The sequence below is a fragment of the Sorex fumeus genome, unplaced genomic scaffold (assembly GCF_029834395.1).
Source record: "Sorex fumeus unplaced genomic scaffold, SorFum_2.1 ptg000034l, whole genome shotgun sequence".
In the NCBI taxonomy this organism is placed as follows: domain Eukaryota; kingdom Metazoa; phylum Chordata; class Mammalia; order Eulipotyphla; family Soricidae; genus Sorex; species Sorex fumeus.
Window position 1 is genome coordinate 35438965 of NW_026606091.1, and position 18174 is coordinate 35457138.

The 18174-nt window shown below is 41.4% G+C and overlaps 1 protein-coding gene across 1 annotated transcript in view; it reads right to left on the reverse strand.

Annotated features, from left to right (window-relative positions):
• Positions 1-18174, reverse strand: part of TEX10 (testis expressed 10) — a 53365-nt gene that overhangs the window by 9763 nt on the left and 25428 nt on the right. The window contains exons 9-11 of the mRNA XM_056116991.1: positions 16883-17060; positions 12102-12190; positions 9633-9766 (exon numbers count right to left, since the gene is read on the reverse strand). Of these exons, the coding sequence (XP_055972966.1) occupies positions 9633-9766; positions 12102-12190; positions 16883-17060 (401 nt within the window). The remainder of the gene's footprint in view (positions 1-9632; positions 9767-12101; positions 12191-16882; positions 17061-18174) is intronic.

Consider the following 18174-nt stretch of genomic DNA (forward strand, 5'->3'; position numbering starts at 1 on the left):
ACCTTTCAAATAATTCATTAAACATTTCCTAGTATTGAGCTAAATCTATTATATGCACAGATGAATGAAATGAGAAACTCCTCTTTTATAGTCATCATCTGTTTTACAATCAACCAAAGTCAACTATTCTAACTAGTGGTACAACAGAAAGATGAGTCATATGAAAGAGTGGTGGACAGAAACCTTCCATTTGGTGACTAAATGTGCTGCAGATAAATATTTATAGGGACGAAGAGACAGTACAGAGGTTAAGATGTTGATCCCCAGCACTCTATATGGTCTTGCCCCAATACCGCTGGGAGTGATTTCTGACCAGAGAGCCAGGAGTAAGACTTAAGCACTGCCAGGCGAGGGAGGGAGAAAGAAAAATGCTTATAAACCAGAAAGTACTGTTCAATGAATTATGGTGATGGGGTCTGGAAGAATAGCACAGTGGCTTAGAGCAAAGATCCTTTTTTGGTTTTGGGGTCACATCTGGCAATGCTCAAGGGTTATTCCTAGCTATGCACTCAGGGGACCATGAGATGCCTGGACTGAACTGGGTCAGCTGCGTGCAAGGCAAGTGCCCTACCCGCTGTGTTAACTCTCCAGTCACAGAGCAGAGATTCTTAAAACTTTCTCCACTTGAGATCTCTTCTCGTCCAAGAAAGTTTTGCATGACCCATGAACACAAATACATACGTATTATATACATATATATGTATACTCATATATATAATAGGTACACAAAACAAACAACATTTACTGGTAACAAATCATAAATACATAATAAAAAACAAAATTTTTGAAAGTTCTATGATCTGCATGTGGTCTTGATCCCAATTTAAGCAGCTAGAGTTTAGACTGAGTACTTGTTTTACATGTCTCTAACTTGTGGGGTCCCAGACATGTCAACCAAGTGCAACCCTGGGGAAATACCCCAATAATGAAGACAAAGAAAATGGTTTGAGGGGGGTATGGTGCCATCAGCAGGTCAAGCTGTACCTGTGAGGCGAGTGCATCAGCAACCTGATGGTGCCTTCAACTTCCAGATACCCCAAAATTGCTGCTGTGCCTTTGGTCAGACCCCAATAACTTGGGGCAAAGTTTACCAAGAAAGTAAACGGCCAAAAGTTAGGTATGTGGGAGACACACCCACAAACCACCGCTGGCTCAGCTATATAATTGGAGGCATGGCCTCCTTTTCCTAGTTCCTAACAGCCATGATCCCAGAGACTCAGAAACAAATCTCAAAACCCAGCCGCCTTTGGTAGATATGCATTGATCCCCACAGTAGGTTACCAGAGTGCCGGGGCTCCCCAGTGGGGAAAGGGTGCTGTCCTTCCACCTGCTCCCTCTTGGCGGCTCTGTGGCCACCATCCTCCAGAGGCCACTGGACAATCAAGTTTGGGCCTGCAGTGATGAGAAACGCGGGGCCTCACGGGATGGGGGTGGAGCCGGCCCTTTCCTCCCCACCCCAACGAGACCCTGAGTCGCCGCCCACAAATGGCCTCTCTGGCTCCTGATCAAGCAGCTACACAGCCATGATCCCAGAGACTCAGAAACAAATCTCAGAACCCAGCGGCTTTTGGCAGAAATGCATCCGGTCCCTGCAGTAGGTTAATTCTATTTCCCCAAAGTCAGAGTATATAGCAGGGGTTCCCAAATTTTTTTGGCCTGCTCTCTCTTTTATTTAATTTTTTATGCTTTAGTCAAAACAGCATTTTATTTGATAATTCTTAAAAACTGATTGGATACGTACCTTTATAGTTTTACCTTATAGCTACTGTCCCTTTTAAAGGGAGGAGGCGGACATTACAATATGCCTATCCCCAAATCTATCTTCTCTAAGTGAACAAAGGAAAAAAAGTGCTCTCTCCTGACTCTACCTGAGACTATTCCCCATCTCCAAGATGTTCTAGGGCCTGAGAAGGGGGATGTTGGTAAGGGGGAGCACATCACCCACTTTGGGAAACACTAGAGCACTGGAAACTCCACTGCAAAGTTATTACATGGGGTTCCTGGTTTCAGCACCAAAAACAAAACAAAACGAGTTATTATATGGGGGATTAGGGTCAAATATTCAAATCAGTATTTGAAAATGAAAACAGGAAGGAGAAAGAAAGGAAAGAAAAAGGGAGACAGGGTTTAAGATGTTCACAAACCTAACACTTTAAAGGTGACTGAGTATGGTACCAAAAATTTGTTAAAAACAAAACAAAACATCTGGGGCCAGAGCCATATAAAGCAGGTAAGGCATTTGCACTGCACACAGCAGGATCCAAAACACACAGAGCCCCTGAGCACATTAGGAGTGTAACAAAATTTTCCCTAAGTACACAGGAACTAGGGAGATAGTTCAAAAAGCCAAGTGCACAGGCTCTGCAGAAGGCCCAGGTTTGACTCCTGATACCACATGGACTCCTGAGAACCACAGGGAGAAATCTCTAAGCAAATGATATAGGAGTAGTTTCTGAGCACCGCCAGGTGTGGACCAAATATGAACAAAAAAGAAGTTAGAAATGTTCTGTTCCTTAAAGCACATTTTTTATCTTTTACTATTCTTTGGTTTCCTGTTACGAAAACTGCGTATTTCAGTGTATAGAGTTTTGCTACTTCTATAATAAGAAAAAAAAAAAGAAATTATGTATTATTTGTGTCTACAAAAGACACTTTTCTATGACCCTTCAGTCCTGAATCATACTTTGTTAATAAAATTACTTTAGCTAGGCAGCTAAAACTACAACAAAGCTCAACCCTCATCATCACCCTGAACATAGCCAGGAGAAAGCCCTGAGCCACATGTCGTGTCCCCCCCCCCCAAAAAAAAAACCATAAGAAATCTAAGCAAAGCTAATGATTTTACAAATAAGTAGTCAGGGGGCTGGAGTGACAGCACAGTGGGTAGGGCATCTGCCTTGCACATGGCCGACCCAGGTTCAATTCCCAGCATCCCATATGGGCCCCCGAGCACCACCAGGAGTAATTCCTGAGTGCATGAGTCAGGAGTAATCCCTGTGTGTGACCAATCACCAGGTGTGACCCAAAAAGAAAAAAAAAAGCAGTCAAATTTGCATAAAGATACAAAAAAAATGAATTCACAATTCAAACACTTTGATAAAAAAAAAATTATAGCAAAACCTATTCAATAGAAACCCGAAACCTCCATTTAACATCCTCAACAAACTGAAAACAAAACTTTGGACTTTTTCCTAATCTGTATCTTCATGTTTCAAAAACAGCAACCTTTAAGTCAAGGTACATCTTTGCCACTGTTGACTGTAGAAACATAGATGATGGGGCTGCAACCATAGCATAGAGGAGAGGACGTTTGCCTTGCACACGGCCAACCGGAGTTCAATTCCCAGGGAGGGAGGGAGGGAAGGGAAGGAAAGAAGGGAGGGAGGGAGGGAAGGAGGGAAGGAGGGAGAAAAAAGAAATACAGATAATTACTGGGGCTGGAGAGATAGTTATGCAGGTCCGGAATTTGCCTTGCAGACCCTGGTTCAATCCTGAGCACCCTGTATGGTTCCCTGATCACCACCGGGAGTAATTCCTGAGTGCAATGCCAGGAATAACCCCTGAGCACCACTGGATGTGGTCCAAAAACAAGTACTGCACTGCACTGTAGCACTGTCCTCCTGTTGTTCATCGATTTCCTCAAGCGGGCACCAATAACGTCTCCAATGTGAGATTTTTTGTTACTGTTTTTGACATACTGAGTACACCAAGGGAAGCTTGCCAGGCTCTGCCGTGCAGACATGATACTCTCGGCAGCTTGCCGGTCTCTCCGAGAGGAATGGAGAAATTGAACCCGGGTTGGCTGCATGCAAGGCAAACACCCTACCCGCTGTGCTACTGCTCCAGCCCCAAAACAAATACAAAACAAAAAAAGATAGCTGACTACATCTTCATGATAATAGTGCCCTGACTGTACAAAATGTGCTTATGAAAAGTTAAAATAAACAGATTACATGAAACTCCAAGACAGCGGCACACAACAGCAAAAACAAAATCAAACAAATACAGCCAGAAAAATCAAAAAGATGGTTAGTTATGCAGGTAGGGCATTTGCTGGCACACAGCTGACCCAGACAGGATGCCTGGCATCCTATATGGTCCCCTGAGTACCAAGAGTAATTTCTTAGCAGAGCCATGGCTGGGTGTGGCCCAAAAAACAAAAAAGAAAAAAAAAAGGAGGAGAAACAGTGAACTATCACTTTATGCCTATTAGATGGTTTATTATCAAAAGATAACAAACGGCAAATACAATCAAGGGTATAGAAAAAAAGAAAATCTGTGCACTGCTGGTGTTAAGTAAAAAATATATGTATAGTCATTATGGAAAACACTGATGAGATCACTCAAAAATAATAGAGCATTGAAACACCCAATCATTCCAAATCTGGGCATTAAAATAAATATACTCACTTGAAATAATATATGCACCCTATATTCTTGGCAGCTCTTTTGACTATTGCAAAGATACACGGAAACCTGTTTGCAAAGTTACACGGAAACCTAAGTGTACACTGATGGGTGAACATAGAAGACATGTTATACACACACAAGGATAGTACACAACAATTTAAAAAAAGATGATCTCCTGCAATATATGAAATCTAAAGGAATTATAGTAAGTGAAATAAAAACAAAGCAAACTAACAAAACAAAAACTCTTAGACACATAGAACAGATAGTAACTAGTAACTTGATAGGTAGTAACTAGACAGGAAGGCAGTTGGAGGAAGGGTATGAAACCTTTAATGGGGATCAACTAAATGGATGATGTTTTTGATGATCATAAGAACAACAAAGTTTGTTTAAGAACAACAAATTGTAACGATGTATACCTGAAACTTACATATTGTAAGCCAATGCTATGCAATAAAAATTTATTGGTGGGGGTATGGTGCCGCCAGCAGGTCAGTCTGTACCTGTGAGGCGAGTGCATCAGCAGCCTCATGGCGCTTTCAGACTTCCAGATACCCCAAAATTGCTGCTGTGCCTTTGGCCACACCCCAAAAACTTGGGGCAAAGTTTACCAAGAAAGTAAACGGCCAAAAGTCAGGTATGTGGGAAACACACCCACAAAACCACCTCCGGCACAGCTATATAATTGGAGGCAAGACCTCTATGGTTCCTGATTGAACTGCTTGATGGCCATGATCCCAGAGACTCAGAAACGAATCTCGGAACCCAGCGGCTTTAGGTAGAAATGCGTCCGGTCTCTGCAGTAGGCTACCGGTGCTGGGCCAACCCAGGTGGGAATAGGTTTCGTGCCTTGGCCTGTTGCCCCTGGCGGCCCAGTGGCCGCCATCCTTCTGAGGCCACTGGATAGTCACATTTGGGCCCCCAGTGACGAGACAAACAGGGCCTCACGGGATGGGGGTGGAGCCGGGCTTGTCCTCCCCACCCCAACTAGACCCCATGTCATCGCCCACGAACAGCCTCTCTGGCTCCTGATCAAGCTGCTTAACAGCCATGATCCCAGAGACTCAGAAACAAATCTCAAAACCCAGTGGCTTTTGGCAGAAACGCATCAGGACCCCACAGTACACTACTGTCGCCAGGCGACCCCAGGGAGGAAAGGGTGTTGTCCCTCCGCTCCCTCTTGGCGGCTTGGTGGCCGTCATCCTCCAGAGGCCATTGAACAGTCAGGCTTGGGCCCGCAGTGACGAAACTTGTTGGGCCTCACGGGATGGGGGGTGGGGAGGAGCCGGGCCTGTCCTCCCCACCCCAACGAGACCCCAAGTCATCGCCCACAAATGGCCTCTCTGGCTCCTCATCGAGCTGCTAAATGGCCCATGATCCAGAGACTCAGGAGCATATCTCAAAACCCAGTGACTTTTGGCAGAAATCCCTCCAGATTTAAGTGTTAAAATTTCGGAATTTCAAAACCACATGGCCCTACTGCAGCCACGCAACATCATATGTTATTCATAACCAGCAATAGAAAACAAATTGTCTAGTGTTGCCTTTTCAGCAGATCCTAGTGTTGGGGTAAAATCTCAAATAATAATGGTGTGTCTGGTGTCGAAATATTGAATGTGTTCAAAGTAGAGAGAGAGTAATGTGGAAATCATCTGCCCCACAGGTAGGGGGAGGGTGTGGGATGGCGGTATACCGGGGTTTTTGGTGGTGGAGAATGGGCACTGGTGAAGGTACGGGTGTTTCATTGTATGACCGAGACTTAGACCCACAATCTTTGCAACTGCTCTCATGATGATTCAATAAATAAAATAAAAATGGAAAAAAAAAGTAAGGTGGAGTTCATGCACAATTCAATCAGCTAAACAGTGGCTGAATAAACAGCAGTACTCCTACAAAAAAAAAAATTATTGGGGCTGGAGCAACAGTATATAGTGGGTAAGGTATTTGCCTTGCATTTGGCCAACAAGAGTTCAATCCCCAGCACCCAATATGGTCCCCTGAGCCCGCTAGGAATATGCCCTGAACACTGAGCCAGGGGTAAGCCCTGAGCACAGCCAGGTGTGACCCAAGAGCCAAAAACAAAACAAAACAAAAAAGTATAGAAGCGTGACAGTTAATTCTCCTTGTGGTCTAAGTCTGAACTGCACTGTAAATATAGAAATTGAAAATAGTTTAGATATATCAAATTATATTTAATTGGGTATTAAAATTTATTTTGACATTTGTAAAGGTTTATCAGAAAATAAAATGACAGAAGCAGAGAGGGTGTAAGAGGTAAGGCACTTGCCCTGCATCTGGCCAATCCCCAACATCACACATTCCCTTGAACACAATGCCAAGAATAGCTCCCAAGTACCGCCAGGTATGGTCAGAAAAGCAAAAAGCAACAAAACAAAATTACAAATTAGCAAATATATCATCTTAACCAGCTTTAAAAAATAGGGACGTTGGGCTGGAGCGATAGCACAGTGGGTGGGCCATCTGCGTTGCAGGCGGCCGACCCGGGTTTGATTCCCAGCATCCCATATGGTCCTCGGAGCCCTGCCAGGAGTGACTCCTGAGTACAAAGCCAGGAGTAACCCTTGAGCATCGCCAGGTGGGACCCAAAAAAAGAAAGAAAAAAAAAAAAGGATGTTCAGGGCTTACTCCTGGCTGTGTTCAGAGGTCACGCCTGTCAGTGACTAGGGTAGCACCTATGGTGCCAGGACTGAATCAGGATATGCTAGGTATGAACCATAACCCCTGTACTCTCTGATCTCAGAAAAAAAAAAGGGGCGGTGGGGGGCAATATCCAACAATGCTCAGGGGTTATTCCAGGCACTGCACTTTGAGTGCAGTCAGAGGTGCACTCTGTACCTCTGCTGGAGGTGCTCAGGGAACCATATGGGATGCCAGGGATTGTACCTAGTTAGCCACATGCAAGGCAAATGCCCTACCCACTCTGGCCCTGAAAAGTAACTGGGTTTTTTTTCATATTATTATGAATTTTATTTTTTTAAATGTTTTTCATTTTTTATTTAGCCATCATGAAATTTAGTTATTCATGATTGGGTCAGACATACAATATTTCCACACTAATCTCTTCACTAGGGTCAAAATCCCTCACCCAATGCCCTCTTAGCCCTATTGCCTCGTGCCCACCAGTCTGCTTGTACAAGAGGTGCCCCCCCTTTTTTTAATTAGTGAAACACCATGAGGTACAGTTGTAGACTTACAAACTTTCATGCTTGGGTTTCAGTTTCAGTTATACCCATCCCTCTACCAGTGCCCATTCTTCAACACCAATGTAGCCCCCCACCCCACCCCGCCTCTGTGGCAGGGCATTCCCTTTTGCTCACTCTTTCCTTTAGGGTGTTGTAGTTTGCAATAGAGGTACTGAGTGGCCATTGTGTTCGGTCTATAGTCTACTTTCAGCACGCATCTCACATCCCGAGCAAGTCCTTCAAACATCCTTTACTTGGTGTTCCCTTTACTATCTGAGCTGCCTTTTCCCCCAGCATGTGCTGCCAGCGAAAAGTAACTTTCTTAATTAAAAATAAAATGATTAATTAGGGCCAGGGATGTGGCACAAGCAGAAAAGAATATCCCTTGCATGTGGACCCCTAGGTTCAAGCAGCATACCAAACCCCCTTCTGTCTCCTTCTGAGTACTGTCAGGTGCTGCCCACCACAACTTTAAAAAAAAAAAATTTAAGTAAATGCTTATATTTGCCATACTCATTTAGGAAGGTTTGTAACCTAAACTTTTAAAAAGAAGAAAATGGGCTTTTTTAACTTAATAAGCAATATTAATTTTTAAAATAACTGAATTGTTCTTTTCTGTTTGAAATAAAAGTGACCTTCAATCCTTAAATCAGATTATTCCTTCTCCATAAAGCCTGCCTTTCCTCTTTTCTATAGATCCATCCTATGCTAGATCAAAGAAAAATCTATATTCCTCTGTTTGCTCATTTATTCTCTTATAGTGGTGAAATTATAATAAACATCCTCTCTTAAAATTTAGACTCCTATCAGGTACAGGGTTTTGACATTTGCTTTACATAAGGACTCATTCAATTCCCTGCACTGCCTATGATCCTCCAAACACCACCAGGACTGATCCCTCAGAGCAGAACTGGAATCATGGCATATACCACTCTATATCTCTAATGTGATCGTTGATGTCAAGAGAGGGGTGCGGCAGGGTGATACCATTTCACCGAAACTCTTCAGTGCCACCCTCGAGAACATCATGCGACGACTGGAATGGGAAGGAATGGGAGTGAAGATAGATGGTCGGCAACTACACCACCTCCACTTTGCTGATGACATTGTTTTAATAACACCAAACATCAGCCAAGCGGCACAAATGCTGGCTGACTTTGACCGTGAGTGTGGAAAGGTAGGACTACAGCTGAATCTTACGAAGACAATGTTTATGAGAAACAGCCTTGTTCCTGACGCCCCATTCGCTCTCAACCATCTCCGAATGCAACAGCTATGTGTACCTAGGTCGAGAGGTCAACATGACAAATGACCTGGCACCCAAGCTGCGCAGGAGGAAGAGAGCGGCTTGGAACGCCTTCAAAAACGTCGAAGAAATAGCTAAGAGGACAAAGAACCTCCGGCTCCGGGCACATCTCTTTGATTCCACTGTTCTTCCTGCATTAACATATGCCTCAGAGACCTGGGCCCTACGCAAACAAGATGAGAACGCTATTCAGGTCTCCCAAAGAAGAATAGAAAGAGCCATGCTTGGAATATCACATTTCACTCAAATGAGAGAACGAATCCGGAGTTCTGACATCCGTCAACGATCAAGGATCAGGGACGCTGTCTCATTTGCCAAGGTGTCGAAAATCAGATGGGCTGGTCACGTAATGAGATTTAAAGACGACCGCTGGACTAGAGCTGTTACTGATTGGATTCCACGGGATGTCAAAAGACCGCGTGGCCGCCCACCTACCAGATGGTCAGACTTCTTCGTCAAGATCATGAACGATCGGTTTGAGGCTCTTCATATTCCCGGAGCGAACAGATGCCATTGGGCTACACTAGCACGCGACAGGGACAAATGGAGACGTTTCTGGCGCCCGCTCGAGCAAATCGACGACTAATGGGAAGTTAAGTGATCTCTAATAACTCCTTATATAAAAGCAATGTAAGTACCAATGGCTAATAAAGGGAATTTTGAACTGAATTTTAAGAATCATTAAGTTTCTTTATAAATGCACTTATTACCTCCGTTACATCCCAATGATGTAAAAATTGATCGAAGTCCGTAAGGTAAAGGAGGACAGGGGAAAGCTGTGTTTGGATGATATGAGGAACTCCTCGAAGGTTCTGCAGCCAAGTTAATTCCTCTTTGGAAAACCCTGATTTGGGTACAAAGAAAGTCAAATCAAAAAAAAAAGAAAACCCACAAAGTGACAATTCCATAAGTTTTTAAAACAGATGAACCAGAGTGACATGGGTGGGGTGTTTGCCTTGCATGCATCTGACTCAGGTTTGATTTCCAGTACCCCATAAGGTCCCTTGAGCCCACCAAGAGTAATCCCTGAGCACAGAGCCAGGAATGAGACTGAACACAGCAGGTGTAGACCCAAAACAAAACAAAATAAAAAGAACAATAAACCCTCCACCCACAAGAAATGACATCACACTTCCACTAAACTCTTATTTAGGCTTATTTCCTAAGATTTTTTTAATTTCACAGAGCATTTTAATAACAAATTATTGACAACAGAGGTTTATTCATACTTAAACAAAAGAATAGACACCATTTATAATACAACAAGCAACAGGTTTTGCCCCTGGGAACTTTCCCACTTTATCAAATTAATGACAAGTTTAAAAAAGCAAATGAGGGGCCAGAGAGATAGTATAGCGGAGAGTATTTGCCTTGCACACAGCCGACCTGGGTTCAATCCCTGGCATCCCATATGGTCTCCCAAGTAATGCCAGGAGTAATTCCTGTGTGCAGAACCAGAAGTAACCCCTAAGCATCATTGGGTATGGCCCAAAAAAACAAACAAAAAAAAATCAAAAATTTTTTAAAGGCAAATGAACACATATCATATATAAACATCTATATCTCATATGAAGATTACACAGGTAATCTTTAAAATATATCAAATTCTATATTCTCATACTTAGTGGCCCTTCACATGCTTCAAAACTTTTTTATTCCCCCTAAATATTTTTTGGGTGCATGGCAGAGTGGGAATAATATGTGCAGTTACTTCAACTACAGCTTATAAGACAAAATATCTGGGGTCAGAGAGATAGTACAGTGAGTAAGGTATTTGTCTTGCAAATAGCAAACCTGGTTCAACTCCTGGCACCACAAATGGTCTGGAGTACCAACAAGAGTAAGCATAGAACCAAGAGTAAGCCAGGTGTGACCCCAAAATCAAAACAACAACAACACAAATTTGATTCTGATGACCCTATTACTCCTGATCTGACCAACACGGAAAATATGCCCATGTCCTTCCTTAAAAGAGTTTTCAGAATTAACAGAACATCACTGATGCAGATCTGACAGTAGTTATCTATTTTGATTCTCAGATCACTGCAATTCCATGAGCTAAGCATGATAAGGCATCATCTAGTCTGACAGTCTAAATGTCATGATTTCCTAATGAAACTTTCTAATACCATTAAATTTTTCAGATACTACTAAATACAAAGCTCTCTCCCCCCCCCCACCTTAACATATATATCCCCCCAAATAGAAAATAAACATGTAGGAGTCTGTAACCCCTTTTTTTGCTTTTTTTTGAGGGGGGGGTCACACCTGGCGATGCACAGAGGTTACTCCTGGCTCTACACTCAGGAATTACCCCTGGCGGTGCTCAGGGGACCATATGGGATGCTGGGAATCCAACACAGGTCAGCCATGTGCAAGGCAAACACTATACCCGCTGTGCTATTGCTCCAGCCCTGTCTACACCTTTTTGGTTTATTTTACAGACCACGGATAGAACCTTGAGTCTCACACATGCATGGATACACGACCACTGAGCCACCTCCCTAGCCCCAAGTCTTTATCTTTACATATTCACCAAGCTCGAGCAAATTGATTCACCTAGCAAGAATTCTGCTCAGCACTGAAAGCTATTAAGTTCTTCTGTATTCTGATAACATACATCCCCTAAAAATTGTCTTCAGAAAATTTCAATTAATTTTACCTTATCCAAGTATCAAAGATGTTAATACAGTACAATTTAAAACAAAAGTAATAATACTTATCTAACCTGCAATATGTCTAGGCTTATTTTACTAATTTATCTATGAGGGCAAATGGACTGCAGGAAATGGCTAATCAAAATCTACTTCCTTCTTATCAAGTTGACTATTTTAAACATATTTAAGACAGTCTAGTCTGTCCATCAATAGTATGCAATGGAGTTAACTAAATTCATTGAAAAAGAGAATAAAGTTGAGATTACGAAGAAAAATGGAAATATAATCATAAATATCAAGGTTTTGATACCCATATCAATATTTAAAGATAAATCATACATCTTCCTGCTGCCAAAGCACAACAATGTAAGATACAAATATTCCTTCAGAAATTACCACTAATCAATAAAACTGATTCATTTAGCATCTTCAAAACTTAGAAGCAAACAGGTAAAACAGCAAATCTTAGGAAACTCTTCACAATAAGCTTTACATTAAATATGGTAAATGAAATTTGGTTACCTGTAAGTGTTGAAAATAAGAAGCTGAAATAATCTACATCACTCATCAACAAATCTTTAACTGGACACTTCCATCCTGAAAATGATGATCTATAATAAACAGGAAAACTATTATCAGTAATGACCAACTTAAAAATAAGAACATATGCAACCATTTTTCTTTACTAAAAACAAATCTGATTTAACAGCTTATACAAACTCACAGAGTGTCTGAATTTTATATACAAGGGCTCTAGTATGATGATGGAAAATTTTTATTTCTGACATAAACATATTTACAGACTCATTGACGTAATTATTTCTCTACATACATAGAAGAACAAACTTTATATCCCATTTGAAAACCAGACTACAAGGAACTAAGAAATTTTGTACTTTTGTATAGGTTTATCACATATATTTACTATTTTGATTTTTAGAAAGTCTCATTCTCTTAAGTTTAAGTAAGCTGCCACTAAGTAAAAGTTGTCTTAATTAGGTAAAGAAAACTTTAAAGTTAGTCTAAAACAACTCTGTGCTCCTACACTTTGCAAAGCTCTAACAAAACCTGCTTCACAGTAATGTAGCTATTGGTATATCAAGGGAGTAGTGAGATGTAAAGCCGTTTTCTCATTGAGAGGATTATCAGGTGCCTATTATCAGTTTCTACTCAGTCCTCTAAAAACGCTCTTCAAGGTAAGGCTAAGAAAGAAGAAAGCAAATGTTGACCATGTGGCATAGCAGAAAAATGGCTAGAAATTATCGAAATCAACAAGTTGAGAGTATATAAAATTTATCAGGTATCTGAATGTCAGGATATTTGTAAGTCAACTACATTTACGCTAGTGTTTGTATTAAATGTTTGTATGTAAATGTTGCATTATACAAATGCAATTACAAAGATATTTTAGTGTGTTAAAATAATGAAACATCTTCGTGCACCTCAATCCCACAAATAAGAAAAGGCAATGGAGGTGCCAGGGCAGTAGTACCACAAGCAGTGAAGTTTGCTTTGCACACAGCTGACCGGGTTTGATTGCCAGTACCACAAATAGTTCCTGAAAACTGCCAGGGGTGATCCCTGAGCACAGCTGGGTGTGAGCCAAAAATAGAAAAGAAAAAAAAAGGATTATGGGAAGAAAACTGAAAGTCAAGAATTTGTAAAATGCCAGATGTGCAATGCAAATAAATACAAAATAGCTGTTACGAAATAAGCTAATCTCCTCTAGAACCCAAAGAAAAGAGGAACCAACTGTGCCATCGAGTGGCTATAAGGGGTATAGCAAATCTATATTAAGAGTATTTTGCATAAATAGCAAGTAATATATCCCAAATATTTTTTCAACTATGATGTTCATAGCCAAATCAGAACACTTTTGAGAGTAAAAGAAAATAGCACTGTAGCACTGTCCTCCCGTTGTTCATCAATTTGCTCAAGCAGGCCCAGTAACATCTCCATTGTGAGACTTGTTACTGTGTTTGGCATATCAAATACGTCACGGGTAGCTTGCCAGGCTTTGCTGTGAGGGCAAGATATTCTCAGTAGCTTGCTGGGTTCTCCGAAAGGGCTGAAACAATCGAACTCGGGTCGGCCGAATTGGCCGTGTGCAAGGCAAACGCCCTACCTGCTGTACTATCGCTCCAGCCCAAAAAGAAATATTATTAATAATTATGCTGTTGCGGGGGAAGTAAACTGCAAAGGTCCTGGGAATGCCAGGTGATAGTTACCCTACTGGAAACCAAAGTCATATTCCCGATATAATCTCCCCTTTCAGAAATTTTTATCCAACACTGAAGTCTATCTTTTCATTTTTATGCTTTATGTTCCCCAATCTAACTACAAATAAACTCAGAACCAGGAAGGTAAATACTAAAGCAAAGGCCAGTGGAACAAATATAGAATAGGATGGGAGGGATGTCAAATTCTAAGGAGCTACTCAAGTAGCAAAAAAGCCAGAGATGGGGCCAACAACTCTTAAGTCACTAAATGAACAGTTGTTAGCTGATTGGTTTTTCCAGACACAGAATAATATGATAGTCTTTGGTGGTTATTCTTTTTTGGTCTTGGGGTCACACCTGGCAATGCCCAGGGGTTACTCCAGGCTCTGCACTCAGGAACCGTGCTCAGGGGACCACCTGGGATGCTGGGGATAAAACACGAGTCAGCGACATGTAAGGCAAGGGCCCTATTGCTGTACTAAAAGCTCCAGCCTCTTTGGTGGTATTCTGTTGTAAAATACACTCAAGAGTTTCAGAATCACAAAATTTTAACTGAGCTTCTAATCTTACTGCCCAATTAATTTAAAAAAAAAAAAGAACTAACTAAAATATGTCAGAAAAATTAATCTACCAACAATGCACAAGAACAAAGATTATTATGAAAGTACTAATGGGAGATTCATGGGTAAGAAGGGAAGGGGATATTTTGAAAAGAGCCAAGGAGAGAAGGGGGAGATTTCCAAAAGAAAGTCGTATGAAATAAACGAGTATACAACTGAACACAAAGCAGTAATATTCTTAAAATCTGAATCTTGGGAAAGTGATGCAATAACAAAGCCGCCAAACTGAGAAAGTTCAAAGTATTAATTTTGTATTCCCTTTAACAAGAGAGATTAACAGCACACAGGTAAATTTCTCAAAGAGAGATGTTACTAATAAACTATGTAGCACTGCACTGAAGCACTGTCCTCCCATTGTTCATTTGCCCCTGTGGGCAACAGTAACTCTCCACTGAGACTTGTTACTGTTTTTGGCATATGAGCTTGCCAGGCTCTGCCATGCAGCAGAATATACAAATAAATAAAAATAAACCAAAAATAATGTATCTAGTTTTAGAAAATCTTTAATCTCCAACATCACTGGTAACTATGTTAGCAAGTTGCCTTGACAAGACACAAGGCTGGAGAGAGAGTTTAGCAGGTTAATCCCAGCCTCACCCTGGCCACCCACCCCAGCTCAATCCCCAGCACCAAAGAACCGGAGCAGATCAGGTGTGACCTCTGAGTACCCCTGAGTAAGTGTGGCCCAAACCCCCCCCCCCGCCACCAATTACTCACAAGAAAACAGGCCAAAAAAAAAAAAAAAAAAAGAAAAGAAAAAGGGTCCACAAGATTTCTGGGGGACCCACACCCAGTGGTACTCAGGGCTTACTCCCGGTTCGGTACTTGGGGGAACCCTGTGTGGTGCTGGGATCAAACCCGGCTTGGCCGCACGAATGGCCAGCACCTGACTCACTGCCCTATCTCCTGCCGCCCCCATGATATGTTTATAATAAACTATGTGTAAAAACAAAATAGAAAAGCTTGATGCATTTTTGATTTTGGGGTCACAACCAGCTGTGCTTAGTTGGAACTTCCTCCTTTCTCTGTGCTCAGGGATCAAACCTGAGTCAGCTGTGTACAAGGCAAGCACTTTACCCAGCTATATATCCTTCTGGCTCATTATGATGCACTTTTAACTAAAATGAAAATGACTTTAAATTGAATGATTACCGATCATTCCATAAACTAATATATTTGCTTAACACTAAACTACAATTTCCCCAAGAGGAGGAATAGGTCACAGAGAACATATTTGAGAAGTTAATAAGTGTAACTAAAATTGGAAAGATATTGTTTATTTAAATACAACTTCCAGAGAGTATCATTTTCAAGAAATGTTAAAATTCTGGGGCCAAAGCAACAGTACAGTGGGTAGGGTGTTTGCCTTATATATGGCCGATCCAGATTCAATTCCAGACATCTCATATAGTCCCTTGAGCATGTCCAGAAGTTGAGAGCAAAGGCAGTTGTAACCCCTGGGCATCCCCAGTATGGCCCCAAAACCAAAAACAAAACCAAAAGAAAGTTCAAATTGCTCACATTTTAGTTGTGCTCAAAACCCGATTCCTCCACTAGTATTATATCAAAGGAGAGAGTGCCCTCTACTGGAAGTTAATAAACACTTCGCTATAGAAAAAAATATATTATTAAATGTTTCTCTTGAATGCACATGTACACGTAAGAAATAAACCTGAATTTTCACAAATAAGCAATGCCATACAAGTAACTTCTGCCAGAAGGAAAGGTTATCATGAAGATTTTCAACATGTGTTTCGTTTTTCAGCAATGAAAGTTTAAAGAAACCTTTTCTTTCCATTAACAGAGGGAACTACTCCTATTGCAGATAGAGGCTATGCAGAAGATGGCACAAAGAAATCACTCTCTTTTTTCCTTTCTAGGTCACACCTGGCGATGCACAGGGATTACTCCTGGCTTTGCACTCAGGAATTACTCCTGGTGGTGCTCAGGGGACCATATGGGATGCTGGGAATCGAACCCGGGTCGGCCGCGTACAAAGCAAACGCCCTACCCGCTGTGCTATCATTCCAGCCCAAGAAATCATCTTTAAAGTACAAAGAAGTTAGTCTTTTCACTAGGGTCTACATTTCAATTTCTGCCTAATGCTGTATCTGACCCTGTCATTGAGGCACATTAGTAACAAATATTGCTGAACACTAAAACTGTAACTGAAAGGAAGGTCTTTATCATAACTCCATTAATACAACTTTCACCTACCACAAAACCCTTTCTACTTTTCTTGTTAATGTAAACCCTTTCCACATCAGTCCAAATCAATGAACAAATAACTTGAAACTGTCTAGTCAGTTTTACCTAGCAATAACATCAAATTTAAATCACTACATTAAAAGCAAATTAGTAGTAGTATGTGAGTTTAAAAGCCTTCTAGAGTTCACAAACCATGAAAGAAATTAAAGGGAGAAAAGATTTTACACTTAAAATACAGCTCATGTGAACATGCTACCTCATCTGTAGTATCCCGATAAGCATAGCAGCCAAATTTGAACCGAGTCTTCCCATAATACAGCAACGACTCAACCGAGAAAGCAAGTCAGCAGGCAGACTGGGTAGAAAATATACAAGCTGGACCAAAGCTTGCTGAGACTCTGCTGGGAGAACCACCATAGTGCCTTCTTGTGGATCTAGTGGGTAGGTAGGAATAGTAAATTTAACAATCAAACATATACAAACCAGGAATTAATAGACTGAATGATTATTTGCATCTAATGCTGAATTTAGATGTATCAATGAGAAACAGATTGATCACAGCTATCTATTCTGCAGCTGTAAGGATAGAGGTCCCAGGTAGGCTGAAGACTGGGTTTTTTACCCTCCCCAGATGTCCTCTGATCCCAGAAAAAAGTATTTATAGTCACACATCTATTTAACATTGTAAAAATTCCATAGCCAAGTATTTTATATAAAGTAAGATTTTGGGGGCTGGAGCGATAGTACAGTGGGTAGGGCGTTTGCCTTGCAGGCGGCTGACCCAGGTTCAATTCCCAGCATCCCATATGGTACCTGAGCACCGCCAGGAGTAATTCCTGAGTGCAAAGCCAGGAGTAACCCCTGTGCATTGCTGGGTGTAACCCAAAAAGGATAAATAAATAAATAAAAAGTAAGATTTTGCTTTTAAATAGGGGATACTGCTCGCTCAGCAGAGCATTGGTGGTCTGAGGCCATTCCCTGCATTGCTGGGCTCACTAATTATTCACTGCTTGGCTCCCATGATGCCACACTAATGAAAAAGTGTGTAGTGGGGAAAAAAAAATCCACTAAATGGTGCCTGGATGGAACTCAGGAACTCAGATATGCAAGGAAGATACTCCATCACTTGAGTTATCTCCTAGATACCTGAAATAAGAAGCTTAAAGGAAATATTCAAATTTTAAAAAAATAAAAAGGAATTGGATTTAAAAAACAAAAAGCAATGCACACTTTTACTAAATTATAGTATCAACCATATTTTTTGCAGTACTGATACTGAGCTCAGGACCTCACATACGTAAGATATGTACTCTATCACTAGTCTATACCCCCAGCCCAATATCAAAATAGTTTACATAGAAATTTGTGCTTTAAAATACCTATGACTAAGGCTGCAGTAACAATACAGTGGGTAGGGGGGTGTACCTGACATGCAGCCTACCAGGATTTGTTCCTGGCATTCCCTGTGGTCCCCCAAGCACTGCAAGGAGAAATTCCTGAGGGCAGAGCTAGGAGTAACACCTTAGTATTTCTGAGTATGGCCCAAAA